The following is a 26,811-nucleotide window of genomic DNA, read 5'->3' as shown; positions in this document are numbered from 1 at the left end:
CCAAGAGGCCAGTACGGGGCAAGCTCAATAGGTGTCAGCTGAATGAAGGAATGTAGGAATGATTTAATTTTTAAAAGGGGTTAGCGCCAAGCTGGAGGTAGGGGGAAATGTTTCACGGCAGAGGAGTGAGCTGAGCTTCTTGGAGTGTTGTCTTCATAGAACCGAGCCTGGGTCGGGCTGATGTAATGAACCAACCTGTCAGAAGAATCTCAGTAGAAAGTAGGTCAGTTTCTTCCTGTCTCTTTAAGAACTAGAGGCTTGATTTCCGCGCCTGCGCATTGAGAGAGTAAACACCTCTCTTTTTCACCCACCCCCGCCCTATCCACATCCTTATTGCCCCAACCCAGCCTCCTCCCATTCTCCCCTTCTTCGGGTGGGGTAATGGTCCGTTCCAGGGAGTCTGGCTCGTTCTGGAGGGTAGCGAGCGTACAAATGGTACATTTCACTGCCTTCATTACCTTCCGCTTTTCGCGGCTTGTCTGTTCTACTTCCCCCTACCGAATGAAGCTCAATAGGCTGGCCCAAAAGAAGGCGGGGGAGTCGGGTTGAGGGGACCGGTCTGAGCCGGTCTCCGGCGCAGGCGCACTGCGGATAAACAGGAAGCGGGAGGTAGGGGCAGCTGCAGAGGAGATCCAGGAGCTTCGGGAGGAGGCAGCGGGAGTACGAGGATTATCGGAAGGGCAGCAGAAGCTACCTGAGAACGAGAAAAGGAGCCTTGGCCATCTGCCTCCAGCGAACGAGAGGTCGCAGCCTCGCTCTCTGCTTAGGCTTCCGGCTCCCCAGCTAAGGCTGAGGCTGCGGCTGACAAAGGGCTCGCGCTGGTGCCGCCGCCCTTCTCATCCGGGCATTAGGGTCCCTGCGGAGAGGGAGGGGGAAGGGCAGAGGGGGAGGGGAAAGAGCGGAGGGGCGCGCGCTTAAAGCCGAGGCCCTTTCTGGGGCTCTCCGGGCCGGCGGCCCTACGGACGGAGGCGGAGGAAGACCTGCAGAGGTGGCGGCGGCCGGGGGCAGGAGGATGGTGCAGAAGGAGAGCCAGGCGGCGCTGGAGGAGCGGGAGAGCGAGCTCAACTCCAACCCTGCCGCCTCCGCGGGCGCATCGTTGGAGCCGCAGGCAGCTCCAGCCCCTGGAGAAGATAACCCAGCCGGGGCCGGGGGAGCAGCGGTGGCCGGGGCGGCAGGAGGGGCTCGGAGGTTCCTCTGTGGCGTGGTGGAAGGTGAGCGTTGTGGCGCGGGCTGGGCAAGAACGTCCTCACTCCCTCTCCACCCCAGTAGTAATACGTTCTTTCCTTTTTGCGGGGGCAGGGGGCTCTAAAAGGGGGTTATTCCCTTGGGTCTGCAATTTGACCCTGCTGAAATGAGGGAAGAGGCGAGAGGATGGGCAGGTCTTTTTTCGCGTTCTGAAACGGCGTCGAATTTCCTCCTGGCTATTAACAAGCCTGACCCCACCCGCCTCGGGCTTGGAGCCAGGCATGCTCCAATGGAAGCGGTGTAAGGAGCCTAGTCTTAGGCTCTGAGTTTTACGTCTTTGTACCTTGGTATGTTGTTCTCTAGGGTGGTTTGTGTTAAAATGGAGAGAGGTGTGTAGTTTTGTTGTCCCCACCCTTTCGAAAAAAGACTACCGTACAGGTGTGCTAGTTGTATTCCTGGAGTGAAGAGAAGAACTGTCGTCTTACAGTTGTACAAATTCCTTTTTGCTTAGAATTTTTGTTTGTTCTTGTGTTTTTTTGTTTGTACTTGTGTTTTTGTTTTTTTGCTGGCCAGTCCCGAACCCCCCACCCTTTGAAGATTGATTTGCAGCCTAGAAAATTGCCCTTTGCCAACTACTGTGCCTTGCCTCTGAGGGATGAAGCTTTGACTTTAATAGTATCTGAGATACGGAATTTTAGTGACTGCAGAAGAGGTGTAAAAGTTCCCTTCTCACTTCCTTCCCGTTTCCATTTAAAAGGAATGATGGACTTTTTTGGTGGTTGGGGAAAATGACCAGAAGATTGTATCACAGTTCATGAATGTAATGAACAAATGTTCGGCTGTGCATTCTAAGCTAAGCATGAATCAGTTTCATTATTGCTCTTTCCTGGAGTACAGCATGTATTTGAACTTTCTGAAGTATTTTGGCTGACCCAGGGTTTCTTAGCTGTATACTTTATTAGTTCTCCCCTATATGTGGTGGGCATAGGAGTAACACTGTAGAAAATACTGGTCTTTATGAAAAAAACAGAAAGATGTGGAAAAGGAAAGAAGGATTGTCCTCTTGGTTGAGAGCTTTGGTACTCACGGAGTATTCATTTGAAAGATGGGTGGTGGTTATGCTATATTAGATAAAGTTTGATTGTAGGAGAGAACAGACTAATTGGCAGCTACCATAAGGAATGAAACGATTCAGCAAAGTTAACTGTCTTGCAGAATTTTCGGGAAAACAGAATGGAAAACTGCCTGTGTATTTGACTGGAGTCAGTGTTTATGAAAACATGATTGCTTTGTTTGATTTATCCATTGATGTATATATAGAGCTAGAATCTGTGCTTTGTTATGTAAGATCTTGGGGTGGAGGGTGGGAAAGGAGTGCTGGGGGATTAGAAATTTTAGAGCTAGACTAAAGTGAATCTAAGGAAACTTGCCTGTCCATTACACCTTCAGTAATTATGGAGAAAAGTTAGTTGTGGTTTAGATCAGTTGGTTTGTTTTTCAGAATAGTATTAAAAGGGAACTAGTTTACTTAGAATTGTCTTATCTGTCATCTTTTCTCCTTCCAATTCCCTAGTATGTTTTCTTGGTGACTGAGCACCTGATATTTTTTTGGTGTTTGTTTTGCTTTTCTTTCCCTCACAAACCTTTGTTGATTTTATTTATTTATTTATTATTTTTGAGGTTAATTTGTGCTTTTATTTGCCAGTATAATTTAACTACAGTGGCCTGCAAACTTTTTTGATCTAAAAAGTACATTTTACATCACAATCCAACAAACGCACACACATATATAATATGTATACATATATAAAAGTGAAACAAAAGTTTTGCTAAAAACATCTACCCTGAGTGTTAATTTTTTTTTTTTTAAGACTTTTTTTTAAACCAAGTATGAACTGCACTGACACATCATAATCACCAAAGCCCCCAGTTCATCTTAGGTTCAGTTTAATGAAGTGAATAGTGTTGCACGTTCTATGGACAGACCTTTGTTGATTTTAACTCATGTGTAACAGCACTGCTTCCTCTTTGCGGTGCCAATTAACTAAAACCATGAACCTTACTCTGAAAGAGCAAAGGTAGGATTCCTGAAGATTAAAGTGTTAGTCACTTGAAAAAACAAATTTTTTTTTCATGTTGAAGCAGCTCTAAAGGAAAGTTTAATGCCTACTACTTAAGAGAAAAATGATAATGCAGTGTGTTGTAGGAAAGCTATAAAGACTTGTGAAATTTACCTAATACTTTAAATCACCTGTAAGAGAGTAACCATTGAATTGTCAATCTGGACAGTTTCATGTATTAGTATGTAACGAATTTTTCTTTGGCCTGTCATTGTCTTTGTGGTGCAGAGTAACCATTCTATCTAGAGTGGAGCTTATTACTGTTCAGAAATTTTGGTTTTTGAGTTAGTTTCTTAAACTGTGTGTGTGTATGTAAGGAACATTATGTGTTCAAAACACAGTTTGAACCACTTTTATGATACTCCTGGGAGGTGGTCCTTATCTCTTGCAGATGATTAGACTGAGACAGGTGGAAAATAAAGGTTAGGCAAGCTGTAAGGTGTGATTAGCACAAGCCACAACTCTAAATACCAGTTTGGTGCTTATACCACTACTTAAGTCATCATTCTGCAGTTCTGTTTCTTGCAGTGTGCATTACTATTGCTTTGCCCCCATCTAGGATACTCTGGAGTGAGTCACGTTCTTGAATTTTCAGTTGTTCATATACATTTGCTCTGGAATTGAGATTGCTTGAGAGTTTCCTGTTTGGGCCAGTTCCAATGTTGAATTTGTTGAGTGTAGTTTAAGGCATTTTTTGGGTCCCTTTTATAATTTTGGGAACCAAAAAAAAAAGAAGCCATCATAAAACTAGATGAATCAGATTCTTTTCTAATTCTGTCCCTGGTTTTTTCCCTACCTTACTTGTTTTCACCCCTTCCCCCTCTAAAAGTGGTTTAACTCCCCTTCTAGGTAGTAATTGTTATTATTAGCAGTTTGTGGTTACTTTGCTTCCCCTTTCCCCACTGTAAGATTGAGATAATCTTTTTAAAAGTTAGATTTAAATATATTTAGTCTTTTTTGGCAGTGAAAAGAGATGATGTTTAGTTATTTTTAGATGACTTTATCACATAAATAATGTGTTCATGGTAGAAAAATCAGAAAATTTACCTAAGCAAAAAGGGAATTAAAATCACTGTAAAATATCACCCCAAAATACCTTAATGTTTTACTAAACATCCTTCAGATCTTTGTATATTGTACATATTTTTTACAAAGTGGTATTGTATGTATTGTAACCTGCTTTTCTCAGTAGATTATCACATTCTTATAATTTCATTCTTACTTTGGATCTAGGATTTTATGGAAGACCATGGGTTATGGAGCAGAGAAAAGAACTCTTTAGAAGGTAATTTTTTTATTATGTGAAGGAGAGTCTTAAACAATTAACATTTCCTTTTTTTTTTTTTTTTAACATTTCCTTTTGTTTGAGGAAATACACTGAATAGGCCAGGTGCAGTTTGATGATTTCTCAGTTGCAGAAGTTACTTTACCTTGGTCTTTTTCCTCTTCTTCACCTAAGGCAGTGGTTCTCAAACTTTCCTGGGAAAGCTGGATAGGTTTTGGGCTCATCTGTCTTACTCAGAACTGTTGTGTTTTTATTTAAGACTGTTTATAATAGGTTGACATTCCTTATAATATTTAATTTTTTACAACTCCACTGGATTACAAAAAAGTTAAAAGCTACTGCCCCAGAATATTAGCTTTTTAAGAGACGGAGCTGCTCCAAGAAAAGGAAAAAAAGTGAGATTTACAGGTTATACATGTTGCCTGTTTATATACATGTAATTTTTTCTCCTCTTAAGGCTCCAGAAATGGGAATTAAATACATATCTGTATGCTCCAAAAGATGACTACAAACATAGGATGTTTTGGCGAGAGATGTATTCAGTGGAGGAAGCTGGTAATCTTTTTCTTTTTAATCCATAAATTCTGAGTACATGAAGAAAACAGCTATATTTTAAATGTAGTTGTACAAGAATTAAGTATTCCACTTTCACTTTGTAGGTAGTTTTCTTTTATATGGTTACTCTGTGTGTTAGTGCATGTTGAAAGAGTAACTCTAACAATGTGTAGCCATGGTGTGATTTACAGGTATACCAGTCTGACTTCACTTGTTCTGTGGTCATAAATTGTGCTTTTTAACTTCTGCCAGTGGACTAAACAGTGGGCCATTAGACAAAGAGGTGCTGAAGCAGGGCTAGGCCTAGGGCAAGGCAAGTGAGGGGCCTGCCGGCAGTGCAGATTTTAAAGGACTCCAAAAATCAGTAATCAAGATAAATAATACTTTATTATCCATTTTTTAAACCAGAACTAATGCAAAAAATCCACGAACAAAATACCAAAATTTTAAATAAAGATAGGGTTAGTACTACTGATCCTTTTGCTTCAGGCTCAAGTATGGCTTGGTCTTGACCACTTGATTTCTGTTACTGGTCCTGTCTTTATTTAAAATGAAGAAGGGCCTCACCTTAGTCTGGGCCTATACTGAAGTGAAAAGCCATCCTGAACTATCCTTGTTACATGTGTTCTTATGTCGAGTTAGTTACATAAAGTTCATAAATAAGAGAAGTAAATTAGACAAGTGGTGCTTTTCTTTGGGGACTTGAGTGAATGGGGGAACATTTTCATACCTTGAATTAAATGGTAGCTAACAAGATATCTGGTTACAGAGCCCAGTCAAGGCACTGAAGGCAGAAGGTTTTCTTAAAATATGAAAAGCAATTAAAACTCAATCTAGTGTTGTTGTTTACTACTCTATATAACTTAAGTGTCTTCAACTTGATTATTTTCTGGTGATGCTGGTAATGAAATTTAATATGATCAAAATATAGTCAAATGACTATCTTGAGATACCACTGAAAGTTATTTAAGGATATATCCTGTGGTATGGAATAGTCAATTTACTTAGGAATTATGGAATTATGACATTATGGAATGTCAGTTTACTTAGGAAAATTGTCTTTCACATTTTAGAGACTTAAAACTGTGATGAATATTTTTCTTGTAGTTACAAAGATGTCAAGATTGTTAAGGCCATCACTTAACCCTGGTTCTTAAGAACACATTTTTCTTTTTTTCCAAATTATAAAGTTGCTATATGTAGATGTATTTATTTAGGAATTCCAGTTGTACAGAGACAGCAAAAACAAAAGCATACCTCTCAAATACTATAGGAAATAAAAATGTTTTGTATTCAGTAAGAGAATTGATGCTTAATTCAGTATTTTTGAGAAATGGCAATGCTTTTATTGAGTTCAGGGTGACGTTAAATCTCATCAGGTTTGTGCCATTACGTATTGTCACATTGGACCTGACAATTTTGTAGAATTTAAGGGACTTTTTTTTTTCTTGACTCATTGAAAATTGGAGAAAATAACCTTCAGTTTGAAGGTGAAGGCTCTTTTAGTTTTTGTGGTGCTTTCTTAAATCATGGACTCTATTCTTTAGAGCAACTTATGACTCTCATCTCTGCTGCACGGGAATATGAGATAGAGTTCATCTATGCTATCTCACCTGGATTGGATATTACCTTTTCTAACCCCAAGGAAGTATCTACATTGAAACGCAAACTGGACCAGGTAATTTCCTTACTTTTTCATTATTTTTCCCTGAATCAGTACATGAAACTAAAAGTTTTCTGAGTTGCTTTTATGATGTAAAAAGGAAACCAAATTCATAGTACTTCTTTGTTTCTGTACAAATTTTTTTACTTTAACTCTTTTGATAAGAGGAATATTTTCTAAAGTGAGTCAAAAGAGCTTTACTGGAGGTACCATTGCGTCTCAAACTTCAGTTTGCATAAGAACTGCCTTAAAACAGTGCTTAGAAGTGATGCTTAAAAGGGTTCTTATAGGCTCCATTCCCAGAGATTCTTAATATAGACTTGAGGTGGAGACTTACCTCAGATTCCAGGAAATTCTGAGTGGTCCAGAGTCACATTTCCAGAAACTCTGTTGGGTGCCTGACTGAATTTCTGAGTGAGGTTATAGAAATAGGTTCACTCAGTTATATGGACAAGAGATGTAATTCAGTTTGGACATGATTGGCTAGTTTCCCAAAATGAGAAGAAAAACTAGGTAAACGTGTAAGCTGTTGGTGAACCTGATTGGAGTCTAAATTCTACTTAACATAAAAGCTGCACATGTTTTTTGGTAAAGTAAGTGTGCTGTTTTTTAAAATATATATATGTTTCTTTTTTCTTTTTTTTTGGCCATGTGGTATGCGGGATCTTAGTTCCCTACCAGGGATTGAACCCACACCCCCTGCATTGGAAGTGCGGAGTCTTCACCAGTGGACCGCCAGGGATGTCCCCTATATATGTTTCTTTAAGCAAAAGTTTATATTGGATTTCCCTGGCGGTCCAATGGGGACGACTCTGTGCTTCCAATGCACGGGCTGCGGGTTCGATCCCTGGTCAGGGAACTAAGAAATCCCGCATGCCACGCAGTGTGGCCTTTAAAAAAAAATATATATATATATATATATATATATATATATATATATTATTGGTATATATTATTGGTGGCATTAAAATGGCTGGTAAAAAATTTAAAGTAGTTTGGGAGGTTCCTGGCGGTCCAGGGGTTAGGACTTGGTGCTTTCTTTGCTGGGTCCAGGTTCAGTCTCTTTTCGGGGAACTAAGATCCCACAAGCCGTGTGGTACGGCCAAAAAAAAAAAAAAAGTTAAAGTAGTTAAATTTCTGTGAATAAGCTTTTAAAAGGTTATTTACCTATTTGATCATATTCTACTATGTTGGTCTTTCTGATTGATGGCCTAGATTTATGTGCAAATGTGCAAAGAAATTAATTAGCATCAATGTATCTTGACTGGAACAGGTTACTTGGGTTTGTCATGTCTTAGAGTTTATTTATTGTTCACGGGTTTTTTTCTTTTTTTCTGTTTGGTTTTCTATAGTTGGCAGTGAAGGAGGTAGAAGGATAAGCTGCATTATAGAAGCTTTGTTAGACATACTGGCACATTGCATTCAAACCCAAATGAAAAAATGGGTCCCACAACTGTCTAGCTGTTTAACATAGAAAATATAAAGGCAGTGGCTTGGCATTGAACATTCTGTTAAGGAAAATATTTGACTTTTAAGTATAACTATTAAGTATATACTTTAATATTTGAAATCCTGTGCTTTTTACTCTGTAAGATGAGCTGGTAAAGCATCTTGTTTTTTTTTTTTTCTTTTCCTAGGTTTCTCAGTTTGGATGCAGGTCATTTGCCTTGCTTTTTGATGATATTGACCATAATATGTGTGCAGCTGACAAAGAGGTATTCAGTTCTTTTGCCCATGCCCAGGTCTCCATCACAAATGAAATTTATCAGTACCTAGGAGAGCCAGAAACTTTCCTCTTCTGTCCCACAGGTATTGTATATAATAGCTTTATATTTAACTAGTCTTTTTGAAATATATAACTTTCAAAAGACCATGTATGGGCTTTATAGTGTTGTCTCCTCTCCCTTTGGTATATAAAGGTAGGAATTCTTTTTCTAGAAGATATTTCGGCACATCTTAAATTGGAGAGATTTTAGGGATTAATAAATGACAACTGAATAGGCAAAAGATTTTATGTATTTTTTTTGGTACTGGAAGTATATGAACATTACATGTTCAGGATTAGAGGAGGGGATAGTATTATAAAAATGAAAGCTAGAAAAAAGCAAATTTACATTGCTTTTAACTTAGTCACTTCTCATATCCTCCTACTTGTTCCTTTTTTCTGCCCTTGCATATCTGTATCCCTTTTCATTCCTCCCACTCCCATCTGGGCTCTTAACTTCCAGTAGTCAGCATAGAAAGCTTAATAATTTTTTCTCCCTTTTTCTTTTTTCCCCCCTCTTATCTCTCCCTGGTTCCTTCCATTGAAAATGTTTTTTCTCTTTTTTTGCCTCTCAAAATTCAGCCTATAAGAAAACTTCCCTAGGCTTGACTTCTTGTTCAGGAAGAGTTAAAAAAGTTCTAAGAAATTTTAGACTGATTTATTTAACTGTGTATATGTCTGTCTTAGAGTATTGTGAGCCATGAACCTTATCTCAGTGGTCTGATACTATGTGAATACTCAGTGTTTAATAAGATCATACTTGGTAATTACTTAATTCACTGCAAATTATAATCAATTGTAGTTGAGTACTAATAGCCAGGAGCCTAATATTGCATTCTTTCTATTATGATATTATGAATCCAGTCTGTTTGGCCTCTTATTGTAACTGAGAAATGTAGGCAATTCAGAATTATGTAGAAAATGCTAAAAATTCTAATTATTTCTTTAGTAAACTTGTATTTCTGGTGACCATAGGACCATAAGGATTGATCTGTCCTAATACTAGAGGAAGAATATCAGATTTTATGATTTGATTCTTTTTTTTTTTTTTTAAGTTGAGTCATAAATGAACTACCCACTTGAGTTTACTTCTTTTGGGATGTAACATGGAGGCCTTTTATCATTTGGATGAAAATAATTTAGAATTGGTAGACATTTTTATCCCTATTCAAAAACTCATGACCATTTCACTCCTGACTGTTTTACTGATTAATTTTTCCCCCTACATTCAGAATATTGTGGCACTTTCTGTTATCCAAATGTGTCTCAGTCTCCTTACTTAAGGACTGTGGGTGAAAAGCTCCTACCTGGAATTGAGGTGCTGTGGACAGGTAAGTCTTATAAGATTTAGACAGTAAAACTTTTAATTAACTAGGACCTTGGGAGTTGGTTGTTCTGGTTAATTGGATACTTTTATTTATTTTTAAAGTTTATTTTTATTTTTTATTTTTGGCTATGTTGGGTCTTGGTTGCTGCACGCGGGCTTTCTCTAATTGCGGCAAGGGGGGGCTGCACTTTGTTGCAGTGTGCGGGCTTCTCACGGTGGTTTCTGTTGTTGCGGAGCACAGGCTCTAGGTGCGTGGGCTTCAGTAGTTGTGGCTCTCGGGCTCTAGAGCGCAGGCTCAGTAGTTGTGGCGCATGGGCTTAGTTGCTCTGCGGCATGTGGGATCTTCCCGGATCAGGGCTCAAACCTGTGTCCCCTGCTTTGTCAGGTGGATTCTCAACCACTGCGCCACCAGGGAAGCCCCTAATTGGATACTTTTAAAAAGCTGAGCCTTGGGCTTCCCTGATGGCGCAGTGGCTGAGAGTCCGCCTGCCGATGCAGGGGACGCAGGTTCGTGCCCCGGTCTGGGAAGATCTCACATGCTGCAGAGCAGCTGGGCCCTTGAGCCATGGCCGCTGAGCCTGCGTGTCCGGAGCCTGTGCTCCGCAACGGGAGAGGCCACAACAGTGAGAGGCCCGTGTACCGCAAAAAAAAAAAAAAAAAAAAGCTGAGCCTTAACCAGAACATTTTGTTTTAATTCTCTTTCTTTTACAAAGTACACATTCTTCACTTAGTATTAAAAATATCTTTGAGGTTTTATAAAGCAGAAACTAATACACCATTGTAAAGCAATTATACTCCAATACAGATGTTAAAAAAAAAAATCTTTGAGGATTTTTCAGTGAGTCTGAATATCAGTTACTGGTAAACAATAGATCTGTAGGGATCTGGGCTAACAGGTATTGATCCCAGCACTAGGAGAAAGTTGTATTTTATAAAATGAAAGCTGTAATGCTGGATTGACAGTTAGTAATCGATGAGCTGTATTAGCTTTCATTCTAAGAATTAAGGGCAGAAATCCTCCCGGGGTTTAGGTTAATTAGACTTTGTCTAATTGAGGATATATTATAATGGTAAAAAATGGTTAACATGGAAATTTCTTTTTTACTGATGTATCACTTTGCGGAAAGTTACCCAAACCTTAAATATTCCTACCTTTTAACCACTAATTCTATTTCTGAGAATCTGATCTGAGGAAATGTAGGGCAAGGGGAATAAAGCTGAGTCAAAGGACATATTGCTGTGTTATTTTAAAAAGAAAAATTGTTATAAAATATAACAAGGAAAATAATTATATGCAGTATATTTTGAAGAACCATGTATGAGAGTCTTTTTTTTTTTTTTTTTGTGGTACGTGGGCCTCTCACTGTTGTGGCCTCTCCTGTTGCGGAGCACAGGCTCCGGATGCGCAGGCTCAGCGGCCATGGCTCACGGGCCCAGCCGCTCCGCGGCATGTGGGATCTTCCCGGACCAGGGCACGAACCCATGTCCCCTGCATCGGCAGGCGGACTCTCAACCACTGCGCCACCAGGGAAGCCCAAGAGTCTTTTTGTTGTTGTTTTTGTTTTTAAAAATTTCCTCTGAGGATTTATTTATTTATTTAATTTATTAATTTATTAAAACATCTTTATTGGCGTATAATTGCTTTACAATGGTGTGTTAGTTTCTGCTTTATAACAAAGTAAATCAGCTATATGTATACATATATCCCCATATCTCTTCCCTCTCCCTCCCTCCCACCCTCCCTACCCACCCCTCTAGGTGGTCATAAAGCACTGAGGTGATCTCCCCTGTGCTATGCGGCTGCTTCCCGCTAGCTATCTATTTTACATTTGGTAGTGTATATATGTCCATGCCACTGTCTTGTATGAGAGTCTTTTAATAAATGGTGGTCATTATTTCTAGGTCCCAAAGTTGTTTCTAAAGAAATTCCAGTAGAGTCCATTGAAGAGGTTTCTAAGATTATTAAGAGAGCTCCAGTAATCTGGGATAACATTCATGCTAATGATTATGATCAGAAGAGACTATTTCTGGGCCCATACAAAGGAAGATCTACAGAACTGATCCCGCGGTTAAAAGGAGTCTTGACTAATCCAAATTGTGAATTTGAAGCCAACTATGTTGCTATCCACACCCTTGCCACCTGGTACAAGTCAAACATGAATGGAGTGAGGAAAGATGTAGTGATGAGTAAGTAGATGACTTAATTCTTGACTTTGGGAGGAGAGTTGGGATTAAGTAGAACCATTGGCAAGTATGCATTCTTTTGTCATCAGGATTTAAGAGGATTTTTTTAAGGTGTTGTTTAGTCCTGTGAATGAGATGTATATGATAGAAAAAGGGCTGCTTGGACTGCCTTTGCACAAGTTACTTAATAACTTCTTGGCCTCAGTTCTTTGTTTTTAAAATGTGTCTTAGCCTTTCAAGTCTGAGTAACTAGACAAGGTAGTCTTTTAGTGTTCCTATTATCCCTTGAATAATTCTGATTGAATTTGTGTTTTCAGGTGATTTTATTAAATGGTGTATTTTAGATGGCTAAATATTCTCCTCTGAGTTACTTAATATATAATTTAAGTTCAGCTTACATTTATGAGACATTTTCTCATTTTAGACATTGGCTTACTGATTTTTATTTATGAAAAATTCCGAATTGAGTTCCAAGTAGGAGAATGCTGACTAGTTGTTTATTCACTAACATTTAAACACCTATTTATCAGACACTAAGGATGCAAAGAATAAAATAGTCCCTACTTTGAAAGAATTTAGTCTGGTGTTAGATAAAGCAGATAGGCATTTAGTCTGGTGTTAGGTAAAGCAGATAGGCAACTGTACTATAGAATGATAAGTGCTGAGATTATTATCTACAGAGTGCTAGGGGGAACACAGGAGGCAGTGATAACTTCTGCTAAGCGAAAGTGCTGGTAAATGATTTCATAGAGGAGGAGTTACTTACACTGGGTTGAAGTATGAGTAAAGTCTGCAGGGCATTAAAGGGTTGGTGGGCTAGAGATGAAAATACTAGACACTGAAAATTTCAAGTTACCTGAATTTTGGCCCATTGGGGGGTATTGAAATGTCACATTATGGTGCTTAGTGGTATGTAGTTGAAAGTTGTGTTCTGTTTCTCAGTTCTGTACCCCTACTTCCAGTTCTGTTTATTGAATTAATGCTTCCCTTCAAGGCTCAGTCATTGCCACCCCCCTCTCCCCAGTAAAAAACACAGAGTTAGGGATATAATCTCAATCCTCTCTGTATACATGGCTGTTCGTATCTACCTCTTTTAAGGCAGAGCATGAAGCATGTTAACGACTAGTGGACATTAGCCAGACTGGCCTGTGTGCAGGGAAATAAGAAGGAAAGCTAAGAATAGTGGGATTTGAATACGAAGCCAAAGAGAGTTCAGACTTAATTTTTTCTACCGCTATCCTGGTTCTTTTATATGCTTATTATCTGTGCTCATATGTGGGCTCTATCAATTTTCTCTTCTCCCCTCAATGCATTTATTAATGTGCCCATTATTTTTTCATAATTATTTGCCTTTTTAAGTTATAAACCCCTGAAGGGTAGGGAATCTTCTTTATGGGAAGTATAGTGCCTTTAACCTTGCATTCCCAATAATTGATAATAAGTGGACATTTATGACTGCCTTGTCCAGTGATTCTAAAGTTAATGTTTAATATTTCAATTGGAATTTTACATTTAGCAATGCATTTAGATGACTATTCTGGGTGAAGCGGTTCAGTGAAGGGTCTTGGTTGTGTTTGCATATTATGCTTAAGGTTTGTTCTTGTTCCAGTTCTTTGCTTCTCTGGGTTTACTGTAACAATTAGTGTTTTGTAATGAAAACTGTTTTTGTGCTCTTTCTCTCTTTTTTGCAGCTGATAGCGAAGACAGTACTGTGTCGATCCAGATAAAGTTAGAAAATGAAGGCAGTGATGAAGATATAGAAACTGATGTACTCTATAGTCCACAGATGGCTCTAAAGTTAGCTTTAACAGAATGGTTGCAGGAGTTTGGCGTACCTCATCAGTACAGCAGTGAGTTTGGCCTTTCTTTGTAAGGGGGTTGGATCACATTGTTTGAGACATAAAGTAAAGGACATTTGTGATGTGTCTTCTTATAGGCCTGCCAAGCAAAATGAAATTTAGGAATCTAGAGGATAAGGTTTTTTAAGTTTTACTTTTGGTCTTAAGTAGCTTTTATTTTGATGGAATGCTAATTTGTTTTTTAATATATATATATATAAATTTATTTATTTTATTTATTTATTTTTGGCTGTGTTGGGTTTCTGTTGCTGCTCGTGGGCTTCCTCTAGTTGTGGTGAGCGGGGGCTACTCTTCGTTGCAGTGCGTGGGCTTCTCATTGTGGTGGCTTCTCTTGTTGCGGAGCACGGGCTCTAGGCGCGTGGGCTTCAGTAGTTGTGGCATGCGGGCTCAGTAGTTGTGGCTCACGGGCTCTAGAGCACAGGCTCAGTAGTTGTGGCGCACGGGCTTTAGCTGCTCCGCAGCATGTGGGATCTTCCCGGACCAGGGATCGGACCTGTGTCCCCTGCATTGCCGGCGGATTCTCAAACACTGCGCCATTAGGGAAGCCTGCTAATTTGTTTTTAAAATATCTTTTTTTGAAGTAGTTTTTAAATACACAGCTTCAAAAGAGAAGAAAGTAATAGGTGTTGGCATGTTTATGATCTGTGTTTCCCCTCCTCTCTTCCCTTCCCCACCTCCCAGTGGTTTAGAGATATTGTACTTTCTTGGGGCTCAAATTATTTGGAATCTCAAATTGAGGCTCTTAGTTAGAGATATGGTAAGAAGAAAACATTTCTCTAGATCTAATTTGTTCTGTTTCTAATTCTGATTATCTCTGGCAATTTGTTTTTATAGGTAGGCAAGTTGCACACAGTGGGGCTAAAGCAAATGTAGTAGATGGGACTCCTCTAGTTGCAGCACCCTCTTTAAATGCCACAACTGTAGTTACAACCGTTTACCAGGAGCCCATTATGAGCCAGGGAGCAGCCTTGAGTGGTGAGCCTACAGCTCTGACCAAGGAAGAAGAAAAGAAACAGCCAGATGAGGAACCCATGGACATGGTAGTGGAAAAACAGGAAGAGACAGACCACAAGAATGACAATCAAATACTAACTGAAATTGTTGAAGCTAAAATGGCAGAGGAATTGAAACCAATGGACACTGATAAAGAGAGCATAGCTGAATCAAAATCCCCAGAGATGTCTATGCAGGAAGATTGCATTAGTGATATTGCCCCGATGCAGACTGATGAACAGACAAACAAGGAGCAGTTTGTGCCTGGTCCAAATGAGAAGCCTTTGTACACTGCAGAACCAGTAACTCTGGAGGATTTGCAGTTACTTGCTGACCTATTCTACCTTCCTTATGAGCATGGACCCAAAGGAGCACAGATGTTACGGGAGTTCCAGTGGCTTCGAGCAAATAGCAGTGTTGTCAGTGTCAATTGTAAAGGAAAAGACTCTGAAAAAGTGAGTATGCTTAATTTACCTGTTTCTCTGGCCTGGATGGGTCCCCATGCTGTTGATACAGGGGAGGTCTTAAATGAGAATTGACCACATCTTAGAATGTGTTCCGTAAAGTAGGTACGGACTCTGCTGAATCTGATATATACAGTTTCTTAGTTTGACCTTGTAGTAGCTAAGAATGAAGGAAAGTCAAAATTGATTATATTAGGAATATTGGTCAGTTTGGGGAGACAAACTTTTATTGTTTGTCTTTAAAAGTTTAAGCCCATTGATTCTTTAATGTTTAGTATAAATTTGCAGGTACCTGATAACATAAACAGCTTAGTTTATAAACTGTGTTTTAGATTGTTGTTAAACTTTCAATTTTTTGAGTGTTTTTATTGATCCTCAATAGATTGAAGAATGGCGGTCGCGGGCAGCCAAGTTTGAAGAGATGTGCGGACTAGTGATGGGCATGTTCACTCGGCTCTCCAATTGTGCCAACAGGACAATCCTTTATGACATGTACTCCTATGTTTGGGATATCAAGAGTATAATGTCTATGGTGAAGTCTTTTGTACAGTGGTTAGGTAGGTATACCAGGAGTAATCTCTTCTCAGATACATTGTCCCTTAAAAAAAAAAAAGACATTATCCCACAGGGAGAAAAACATATAGGGAGTTGACGAATTTCCAGCTGTGTTTAAATTCTTTGCCTAGATTTCAAAGGTGTACCCATTGTTACAGACTTGAGGTGCAAGCCTCAGTAAATATACCGAGTATGTTGATTTTTCTCCCTTGGGCTAATTCAGCATAAATATCTTGAAAATGTGTTAGAAAGTACTGACTTTAACTTGCTCTGACTGAATGCTTCCTGGATGGAACCATGTATACCACTTTTATCTGATTTGGAGATGAGACACTATGAATTGTGACTCTGTAAGCTCTCTGCTGCTTGCTGTGTCTTGATGACATTAATGCTGTGTTTAACAGAACAATTGCCGAAATGACCTAAGGGGGCCTGGAAAGAGGAAGCCATCCTCCCAGCCCTGTGCGCATGCGAGCTTTAGTGGTAGGCTATTCTGGTGCTACTTGGTATTATTTCACAGAGCTTTTTCTTTATGTTTCTACCAAGTAATTGGTTTTAGCAGGGGATAAAAATTGCAATGCCCTGAAAACTCTGCTTCATTAAATGGACTTCTCTTTTGAAAACAGTGATTTTTTTTTTTTTTTTTTAAATTTTCAAACTTGGTAAAAAGCACCAGCATGGCCAAGTTTCTCCAGGGATCTCATTTCATTTCCAGGTTTTCAATCCAGCTATAAGGAATATCTAATGGACTTATGCATAGCACACAGCAGGCAGCAAGGCTAACTGACATGTCATAGTTTTCATAGTAGTCACAAATACTATGATGGGTTACATACTCTTGGCTGTGAAATAGAAGTGTGAAACACGGTGAGCTTAGAGTAACTCAGGAGTAGCAGCAAAGAGATTTCTCACTTTCTGCATATATACTTTTGGACTCTTAAATATAAAAAAAAATTTTTCCTGTGATACAACTAATTAGCAGCTAAAAATAGAGTCTCTCATTGTTAATTTGAAAGTAGAGGGAATTCCCTGACTGTCCAGTGGTTAGGATTCCACGCTTCCATTGCAGGGGGCATGGATGGGCTCGATCTCTAGTCCGGGCACTACCTGCAAGCCATGAGGCACGGCCAAAAATAAAAAATGAATAAATGAATTGGGGAAAAAGAAAATAGAGAATTTTGGGTTCCTGTATATGTAGCACAACAGGTAAAAGAGAATTTTGACCTCCTCTTGTTAAAAGGCTCCAAGATACCTCTTCTCTATGATACACGTCTGCCCTTAGGCTTAGGAAAAACCTCTGTATTGATTGTTGGATGATGGCATTTGCCTTCCAGGCTTTTGGCCAAGAGGATATAATTAACCCTTATAGGGATTGAAGTTCTTAAGTTTCGAACCTGTAATCCGGATTATTAAGTTTGAGAAAGTGTTGCTTAAAACATTTGATACTCAGCTTTTCATTCAAGAATTACTAAAGATTCTTGATTATATACAGTACTGCTGCTTTTTCCTCTCAGGCTTTACCTCTGTACTGTGCAGTTATGGGGGCAGCTTTCCCAGATTGTATATAGCTGTTGTACAGTCTCAAGGTCAGAGCATCTTAGAAGCTTTAAATAATCATCTAGGCATCCACATAGCTTTACAACAGCTCACGACAAAGAGAGTATTTTCATGGTTCTGTAGTAATTTCAGGGAGTTACTGATTAGTACCCTTTCTTTTCCTCTAGTCTCCAGTCCAGCTGGCATTCAGTCCTTTAAAGAATGTGGCTATACAGTACTTTTGATTACTAACGACTTCTATTATCTTCTTCCCCATTGTGTACAGATGGGAGAATCCTCAGCACAAGTTCTACTACTATTGGATGGACAGCGGCAGATGTTCACAGCGCGTCATGATTAATTAGTTTAACTTAAAAGGTTCTGTGAGGTAGCTCAGGTAGATTTAAGGGCAGTAGGCATGAACTGAAGTCACGTTTGCGCAGCGACTGAGGCATTAACCATGTTTTCATTTATACAGCTCTTCGTACATGCAGCTTTTTATTGTAATAGTTGGAAGTGCTAGTTATGTTGTAGTCTCAAAGTGGGGGGTAGGGGAAATTGGCTCATCTTAAAGTTTGAGACGTGTAGTTTTTTCCTGCAGTGTAAGTTTACACTGAGCTATGGAATGGGGCAGGTTCTCTTCATAACCTAAATTTTGACCCCCTATTTCATATTTATTTTACAAATATTACATTATATCTATATATTTTTAAGTACCCCTACCCCTGAAAAATGACAACCCTGGATATAATCTCTTAATGGGCCTGAATTGTCAACAAAAAAATTGGTTTGCTTTGGGACTGTCTGACTAGCACACTGTGTATTGTACTGATGAGACTGTTAACTTGAACAGGAGGTAGAATGCTGTCTTCAATTGGAAAAGAACTATATTGCGCTGCTTTATCTTGTCAGAAGACTAGGCAGGTGATTTTGATTTGGCCTCCAAATTATCTTTTAATTATCTTATTAGCTTCCTTTATTGCCTATGGAAGGCAATTATAATTTGCTTTTAATTATCTCTTATTATTAGCTTCCTTTATTGCCTGTGGAGTTGGTTAAGTGGTGACCTTAAATGCTGACTTTTGGGCCTCAAAGCTTGCCACTCCATGTGTGAGCTAAGTGCACTGCAAAGATGATAGTGGTTGATCAGAGGAGCCAGATACTGTCATACTTTGAAGGAAAGTATGTTTTAGCTGTGGACAAATTAGGAGCATCAGTTGGCTCTCCTTAGTTCTCAGAATCTGTCAGACTGATACTGTTACTAGCCAAGTCTGAATTTGGATTGTCCTTGTCAGAAAAGAAAGAAAAAGTACTCATTGTGTTTCATTGTCAACTTACTGAATAATTTCTTTTACTTATTCTGCTGACCTTAGTTTTCTGACAAGATTAACCCCTTTCCCCCCCTTTTTCCCTTCCCTGTACCCTTCCTCAAAATGTAAAATGTGACTTCAGACAAGTTTAATTCCTTCATGGGCTGTGATAATAAAATGTCTCGTCAATCTCACTTCACTTAACTTTAAAGTTACTGTAATTTTGCTACAGAGCAAGCAGCTGCCTTGATTTTTACAGCTGTACCTAGGGAATATATAAGCGTGACCCAGACAAACTTGACACTTTTTCCTTCCAATAATTTAAGAAAGGGTAGAACTCTTTCACTAGAACAGTGATTATTCATTGATCAGAGGAAGGAACATCAGTATTGAAATTCCATTACAAATTAAAAAAAATTATTATCACAGCCTTGTCCTGAAACCCTGGATTATTATTGTTAGAGAGCTGTTTCCACAAAGTGTTTGTTAGTTTGTTGGACGTTTGAGACCCCAGGAAATCCCCTTTCTCGTAACGTTCTCCGCTTGGATCTGATCTCAACAGGGTGTCGTAGTCATTCTTCAGCACAGTTCTTAATTGGAGACCAAGAACCCTGGGCCTTTAGAGGTGGTCTAGCAGGAGAGTTCCAGGTATCAATATGAATTCACAACTGAATTGACGTTTTCTTTGTCTTATGAGAAACCTTGTGTTGCGCATCAGATGGCTGGAAGGATTGGTCTGCCGAAGGCTTTCTAGTCCCAAATTCAATTAGTTACATAGCTGGATTTTAAATCAAATTTTCCTCCTCTTTCGCAGTAATTTCTGAAGGAGATGCTGCCAATTCCCCCCCGCGCCTGCGAAGCGCAGCGGCTCTAGGTATACACTTCACATTGTTTCTTTGCAGGTCGCACAGCATTTTAATCTGCGCCCGCAATGCACAATGCGCGCATGCTTGTCTGCCAGTGGAAACTCCATGAGCAAAAAGGATGAATGATTATGCAAATGAATGGCGAAAGGGCTTTTGGGTATTTTCCCAATTATTTTATAAGTAATACTTGAAAGAACAGTCCAGGAATGAAAATTTGAACAAAATATGAAGTTTATTTGGTGTTGGAATTTGTTCATGGACTTTCAGGTGCTCTACTTTTCTCCCCCCAACAGGTGCTCTGCTGCGCACAGCAAACTGAAGCGCATTGCTTTGGGGATAAAGCGTCTCCTGGACAGATAACCCTCTTCAGACCAAACCTCTCCTCCTGACAGTCTGTTCTGCCATCTTTTAGTGAGAGATGGTCTATATAAGATTGGTTTAAAAGATAGATTTGTCATAATTGGAATAGAATTTTTTTTTACTGTATATTTAAATCCCCAGTAGTATGTCACTAAAGCTATGTAACTCAGTTTGGGTAATTTCTATTCAGAAGCACTCCCCTCCCCCAGCAAAGAGGTGTTTTTATTAGTAAAGCATAGCACACCCCTCTTCTTTAGGTCTGCCTGCAGTAGCCAGTTAATGTTAAGTTGGTAATCTGCAGTGCACACTCATTAAAAGTAAATATCTTCCCAACACTGATCATCTCCCCTTTTTTTCTCCCCACAGCGTTTGCTGCCAATTGATGGGGCAAATGACCTCTTTTTTCAACCACCCCCACTGACTCCGACCTCCAAAGTTTATACTATCAGACCATACTTTCCTAAAGATGAGGTAATCATCTACCTGTCAACTTGGTGTATGGTTATGGTGAACACTTAATCCTTTCCTTTGAACTCCCTGGTTAAAAGAATCAGTTTTGTGTCTTAAAACTTTAGATGGAGAAAGTTTAACTAAAACATTGAACATGGGATATTTAAAGAAGAGCTGAAGGAGTTTAGACTCAACATCTCGTGTCAGTTCTTTTAAAAAAAAAAAACAGATGAAATGTATTCACAGTTGGAATTACTGAACGATGTCTGAATGATCAGTTGTTCTCAGCTGATTTTCTCCTATATATTTTCTGCAGTTTTCAGTTGTGAAGTGCTTACAGGCTGCTTGATAATCAGCTATAGAAATAAAAAGCATGCCTGCTTAAAGACAATAACATGTTTTAAACATTTGGGATGTATAGAAAACTGAGAGAGACTCAGCCTCATAGTTTGCTGGATTTTGAATCCACTACTTACTGTCTAAAACTATCCCCTGCAAAGCAATTCTCACTGTTTACTATAACCATGCTGTTTTCTACTGGCTTTACAAATATGACTCAATAAATCTCTATTTAACAAAGCAGAGGTGATATTTATGACAAGCCAAACGTTTTGTTACTCCCTCTTCTGGAATTCCATTCTGACTTATGAGTCATATTGTTAAATTCTGTTGCCATTTTTCTTGATGTGTTGCTTAACTAGATTATATTTTCAGGCTTCCGTGTACAAGATTTGCAGAGAAATGTATGACGATGGAGTCGGTTTACCTTTTCAGAGTCAGCCTGACCTTATTGGAGACAAGTATGTGATGAAGTATTCTGATTTGTTGGATTTGGGAGTAGACATTTCATAGCCAGGTTTATCAGGTTGAGGGGAGGTGCTGACTGGAAATAGAGTTTTTTAGAAGTCCTACTTTAGTTGTAATAAAATCTGAGCATTAATATGTGTATATTTTCAGTTTGTATTTACATCGAATGTAGTTTCCATGCATTGTCATTCGAGTGTATTGGGCCTTACATCACTGAATTCTAATGTTTTGTGTTAGTAACTTAACTCACTCTGGTCTCTTTTCTTGTGAGCAGGTTAGTAGGAGGGCTGCTTTCCCTCAGCCTGGATTACTGTTTTGTCCTAGAAGATGAAGATGGCATATGTGGTTATGCCCTGGGCACTGTAGATGTGACCCCCTTCATTAAAAAATGTAAAATTTCCTGGATTCCCTTCATGCAGGAGAAGTATACCAAACCAAATGGTGACAAAGAACTCTCTGAGGCTGAGGTAATACACAGATTTAGAATTATACAATGGTAATTTTTTAGAAAATAAAATACTTATTAAAAAAGCAAGCAGATATATCTTAAAATCCCAGTGCTTACTAAATTTCTTACAGAGAAGAATTCTTAGGGCTTATTCTTATTAGCATGGTATTTTCCACTGTTCCCTACGGTTTTTGATTTGGAAGTGTTGTTGTAATACTTTCTCAAGTAAAAGCACAACATAGACAATTAAAGAACCTTCTTTCTCCCTCCCTTTCTGTTTTGAAGCACCAAACTTAAGGATGTTATGGTCTCTTCTTTGGGTACTCAGGGCAAGTTTAGGTAATTAAAAATCTCTCATTTGCGTGCTAATGAAGCTAACTTACTTTCTCAATAATGCATTTCTCATGGTAATTAAAAACTAATAGGAATAAACTTTAAAAATAGTTTCTTCTTGAGGATAATTTTTATTTTCAATAAATACTTTTAGAGAATATACTTGGACTCGTATTTGTGACATTGTCTCTATGTAATAGGAGGCTGGGTTGGAGTAGGCTCCCTTACTTGGGATTTCATCGACATGACTGCAGCATGCTGGTGATTGAGCTGTTGATGTGTTGCTTTTCCATATGTGACAGTTCTCAGCATAGGAACCTATGAAGAAAAACCAGTGTGTCTCTTATAAACTTTTTTGTAAAAAATTGTGGTAAAGCATACATAACATAAAATTTACTGTTTTAACCATATTTTTTTAGTGTACAGTTCAGTACTGTTAAATACATTCACATTTTTGTGCAATACAAACTTTTAAAAAATTGTTTTATTTTGAATTATTTATTTTTTACTTTGAATAATTTTAGATGTACAGAAGTTACAAAGATAATACAGAGTTCCAGTATACCCTTCACCCATTTTCTACATTTGTCCTAAGTCTGAGAAACCAACTTTGGTACATTGCTATAAACTCCTCACCTTACTTACCAGTTTTTCCACTAATGTCCTTTATCTGTTCCAGGATCCAATCCAGTATACCACATTACATTTAAACAAACTTTTAAAAAAATAAAAATGCTTCAGCTAGAATTATAAGCTAATTAATTCTGCATGTGGTAATTTTATAATTACCAGAAGAGTTATTGAATATTGCTTTCCTTTTCCTGTTACTGAGTTCTGTAGTTGGGATATATGGATTCATAATGAGTAGCTACTGAAAGTCAAGAGATTCTTCCTAAATTTTACAGAAAATTATGTTGAGTTTCCATGAAGAGCAGGAAGTGTTGCCAGAAACTTTCCTTGCCAACTTCCCTTCTCTGATAAAGATGGATATTCACAAAAAAGTAACTGATCCAAGTGTAGCCAAAAGCATGATGGCTTGCCTCCTGTCTTCACTGAAGGCTAATGGTGAGTACATATTTGTAGAGTTGCTGGTTATGTGGGGTTATGTGGGGACAGGACTCTATTTTAGGATAAAAAGAAAGAAGTGAATTTACATTCCCTTCACCATTTATGGTTTTGCTTCTGAATTATTAGTGCTGCAAGAATTGGATGTGTATTAATCATTGAAAAATACTGCTCTTTTACACTATGAATGCTTATTTTTGAGCCCCAATTAAATGAGAAGTGTACGTTTATTTTGCTAGAAGACTTATAAATGATAGTTGAAAATTAAACGAACCTCGGGAAGACTTCATTTAGGAATGCAGAGTTGCTGATGTTTTTTGAGTTTGTTACTTAAACCTTCAAAAATACTTTGCTGTACCTTAGTGGTATGAAAACTTTTTCTGTAAAGGGCCAGATATTGAGTATTCTAGGCTTTAAAAAGGCAACATACAGTGTTCCATTGCATGTTTTTTGTTTGTTTGTTTGTTTTGCGGTACGCGGGCCTCTCACTGTTGTGGCCTCTCCCGTTGCGGAGCACAGGCTCCGGACGCACAGGCTCAGTGGCCATGGCTTACGGACCTAGCCGCTCCACGGCATGTGGGATCTTCCCGGACCGGGGCACGAACCCGTGTCCCCTGCCTCGGCAGGTGGACTCTCAACCACTGCGCCACCAGGGAAGCCCTGCATGTTCTTTTTTTAAACAACCTTTTAAAGCTGTAAAAAAAACAAAAACAACTTTTTAGCCTTTGGCAGTACAAAAATGGGCAGCTTGTTGAGCACTAATTAGAGGGTTCTTGATGTGTGAGGATGCACTTTTGTTGCATCTTTATATCATTTGATTCAGTGGTGTCCCCTTTGTGGGATAATTTAAACAGCTCTGTTCGATGAAAGTATAATTCTCAGTGTTGTGCTTGGAACTGAATCATGCAGGTGTATGAGGCATGTCTTTAACATATAAAACACATTCTGGTTGTATTGGCTTGTGACATAGGCTGGAATAGGCTCTGCCCTGTGGGTCCCTCAAAGATACTTTACATAAATATAACATTCAACAGAGGTATCCTTTGCCTTGAGGTTTCTTACAACCTCTTTGCCAAAAGATTTTCTTTCTGGGGAAGAGTGTTACTCACCATGCAAAAAAAATTTTTTTGAAGTATATTTGACAATTAAGAATTGTATATATTTAAGGTGTACAATTTGATGACTTGAAATACATTGTGAAATAATCACCATATTAAAGCTAGTTAACATATCCATCACTTTAAGGTAGTTATCACTGCAGTATTGATGAATATAAATATTGACTTTTGATATAAATTTCAAAAAGTATGAAATTTAGAGGCTGGTATAGATAAGCCAGTACTATGATCTTTTTGAAATATATTAGAGATTAATTACAATTCATATTCATAATTCTACGAATTAAGTGACATTTATATTTTGATTCTTTTTTTCCCCCCCTAGGCTCTCGAGGGGCTTTCTGTGAAGTGAGACCTGATGATAAAAGAATTTTGGAATTTTACAGCAAGTTAGGCTGTTTTGAAATTGCAAAAATGGAAGGATTTCCAAAGGATGTGGTTATACTTGGTCGGAGCCTGTGACGTTTGTTGGCACTATGAACTGTTGGGAAGTCTCTTCACTTCACCTGGTGGGTGGTGGTTGGGGTCTTCATACAGCTCAGCCTCTGGAGCGGCAACAGATCGGCTAATTCAGATTGGAAACAAAGAGGACTATGTAAAACTCACTCATCATGCTTAGAGACTACTCGCTGGTTGGAAAAAGATAGTATTGCTGTAAATCCTGTATGAAAGAGATGTGGGCCTCCTTATTGGGTTTTGTGTTAGGTGCTGAGACCTCTTACGTGGGCTTATAGGGAGGGGGTCTTCAATAAATGTAGTCAGCACTGTTTCTGCATCCAGTGTGGTTGCATTTCTTACCTAAGAGTAATCAAAATCATTTGTCATCCTCCTTGGCTTATTAAATGAAATGTACCTCATTCTTTGGGGACATGGCAAAGATGAGAAAGATTTGGTTTCAGAGGCTTCAGGGTGGAGAGTCCGAGTGGGATGGTTATGGCATAGTTTAAGCTGAATAAATGATTTCAATTTGGGCGGTTTTTCTGCTTTTTGTAAAGCCTTGGCCAGTTGTCTCGTGACCATTATTGGTTCAGGCATATTGTGCTTTGTAGGGACAAATGTGCAGTTGTTTGTGGCAAAAGCCTAAAAGTGACAAACTTGTAAATTATTTTGTATATAAACTAAACTAGCTGTAACCTGACTATCCTTTGTGTTTACTGTTTTTGTAATTTTCCTTTTGAAAATGAAAGGGTGTGATTCAAGATGGCACTTTGAATATGTAAATCAGTGGAAAGTGTATTTTCTTTACTTTTGTCTTTGTTTTTTTAGAAGTTTTATTATTTTCGAAGTGCCTCCCACCTAGGGCTAGGCCATGACCACTTTGGGTACCAGAGTCTAACTTCATGGGACTCAGTCTGTTGCAAAGTGCCGTCACTTCTGGAAATTAACCTCAATTCAGGTCAGCATGTGAAATGTTAGTTTTGACTTCTGGCAAGTAGGGTTCAGGGACTGATTGATCCCATTTGCGCACAGGTCAGTTGTCCTTTAATTTCAAGACCTGTTACTACTGGTTTTATTAAATCAGAGTCTTTAGTTCTTGCATGTTTGTATCAAATTTAAAATGAGCACACTTTAACCAATGACTTACGGTTACCCTTTTCTCTTTCCTTTAACCACAGGTTCTGAAAGCTTTCAAGTATTTTAATTTAGATTTGGTGTGTTTAAGGGTTCTGAGCATGAGGCTTGCAGGTAATCTCTGCAGGATTCATTTTTTTAATCATGGCTGGCTGGCTTCTCCATAGATGGTTAACAGTATTTTGTTATCTTGCTTCCCTGCAGTTTTGTATCAGCAGTTTAACTTTGAGCTGAGAGCGGGGAGGGTCAAGGAGAAGGAAATTTAAAACATATTTTCTTTCATAGATTTCCATCAGTGTGGGCTTTGAAAAGAGAGTCTTTTAAAGCATTGTACTTAGTGACTTTCAACCAAAGCCTGTGAGTGTGAATGGGTGAGATGAACAAAGGAGGCCTCTTCACATTCAGGGTTAGAAACCTGCAATTGATAGCAGGATATGTAAGGTATGTTGGACGACGGGAACCAAGTTTGCGTTTTCAAGGGCTGAGATGAAGGGAAGATTGCTACAAGATACTGTTTAAAACGGCTTAATGTCATTTGGTTTTTAAGTACATTTTGTACACTAGTGGACAGTTCTAGCATTTTATCTGGAGGATTCATTCCATGGGCGTCATCCTGTGGAATCAGGATTTTTAGCAAGTTTGCTGCAGCTTTATCTTGGCTTTTAATAAGTTTGGCTGGTGTTCTGGTCACAGAGCTAACTATGAAACATGTCCACGCCGCTAGGATTGTTCAGTGCTATGCTATCTATCTTCTATTGTTACGACTATTTATTACGGTTGGGTGGTATTCCATTGATTGTTTAGATCACAGCTCAGTTCCTGTAGAAAACGAACTGTAAAACCATCTGAAGACCATACAAGAGGCAAAATAAAACTTGAAGTGAATGTGTGTGGTCGTGTACTGTGTAAACCTCCTTCCTGTTTCTGCCTCTTACCTTTTCTCCTGCCCTTGCATTCCCGAGCAAGCGTTCCTCCTTTCCACAGCTGTTCC

General features: G+C 38.8%; 1 protein-coding gene across 2 annotated transcripts; it reads left to right on the top strand.

The window, feature by feature from the left end:
• The first annotated feature begins 582 nt into the window (after positions 1–582).
• OGA (O-GlcNAcase) lies at positions 583–26,709 on the top strand. 2 transcript variants are annotated; one of them, XM_029245057.1, is made up of 16 exons: positions 584–1,211; positions 4,539–4,590; positions 5,048–5,145; positions 6,693–6,823; positions 8,446–8,617; positions 9,806–9,904; positions 11,803–12,087; positions 13,776–13,934; positions 14,778–15,391; positions 15,783–15,957; positions 19,364–19,449; positions 20,394–20,498; positions 21,192–21,277; positions 21,559–21,751; positions 22,971–23,130; positions 24,574–26,709. In XM_029245057.1, exons 1-16 carry the CDS (start codon positions 1,013–1,015, stop codon positions 24,708–24,710), a joined length of 2,751 nt encoding a protein of 916 aa, XP_029100890.1. In that variant the 5' UTR covers positions 584–1,012; the 3' UTR covers positions 24,711–26,709. The 2 variants fall into 2 exon arrangements, 1 of the variants encoding a protein (XP_029100890.1); XR_003796997.1 differs by lacking the exon at positions 19,364–19,449 and having other exon boundaries at positions 583–1,211.
• Positions 26,710–26,811: the final 102 nt, after the last annotated feature.

Source organism: Monodon monoceros, unplaced genomic scaffold, assembly GCF_005190385.1.
Source record: "Monodon monoceros isolate NGI ecotype Baffin Bay Population unplaced genomic scaffold, NGI_Narwhal_1 Super_Scaffold_4, whole genome shotgun sequence".
Lineage (NCBI taxonomy): Eukaryota > Metazoa > Chordata > Mammalia > Artiodactyla > Monodontidae > Monodon > Monodon monoceros.
This window is presented reverse-complemented; position numbering and strand designations above follow the sequence as displayed.

What these genes read in the sequence shown, in the direction of transcription:
- OGA (XM_029245057.1), top strand. Translation starts at nt 1,013, where the DNA reads ATGGTGCAGAAGGAGAGCCAGGCGGCGCTGGAGGAGCGGGAGAGCGAG. An exon ending in TGAAACGCAAACTGGACCAG is followed by an intron (nt 6,824 to 8,445) that starts GTAATTTCCTTA and finishes TTCTTTTCCTAG; the next exon opens with GTTTCTCAGTTTGGATGCAG. An exon ending in TTTCCTCTTCTGTCCCACAG is followed by an intron (nt 8,618 to 9,805) that starts GTATTGTATATA and finishes CCCTACATTCAG; the next exon opens with AATATTGTGGCACTTTCTGT.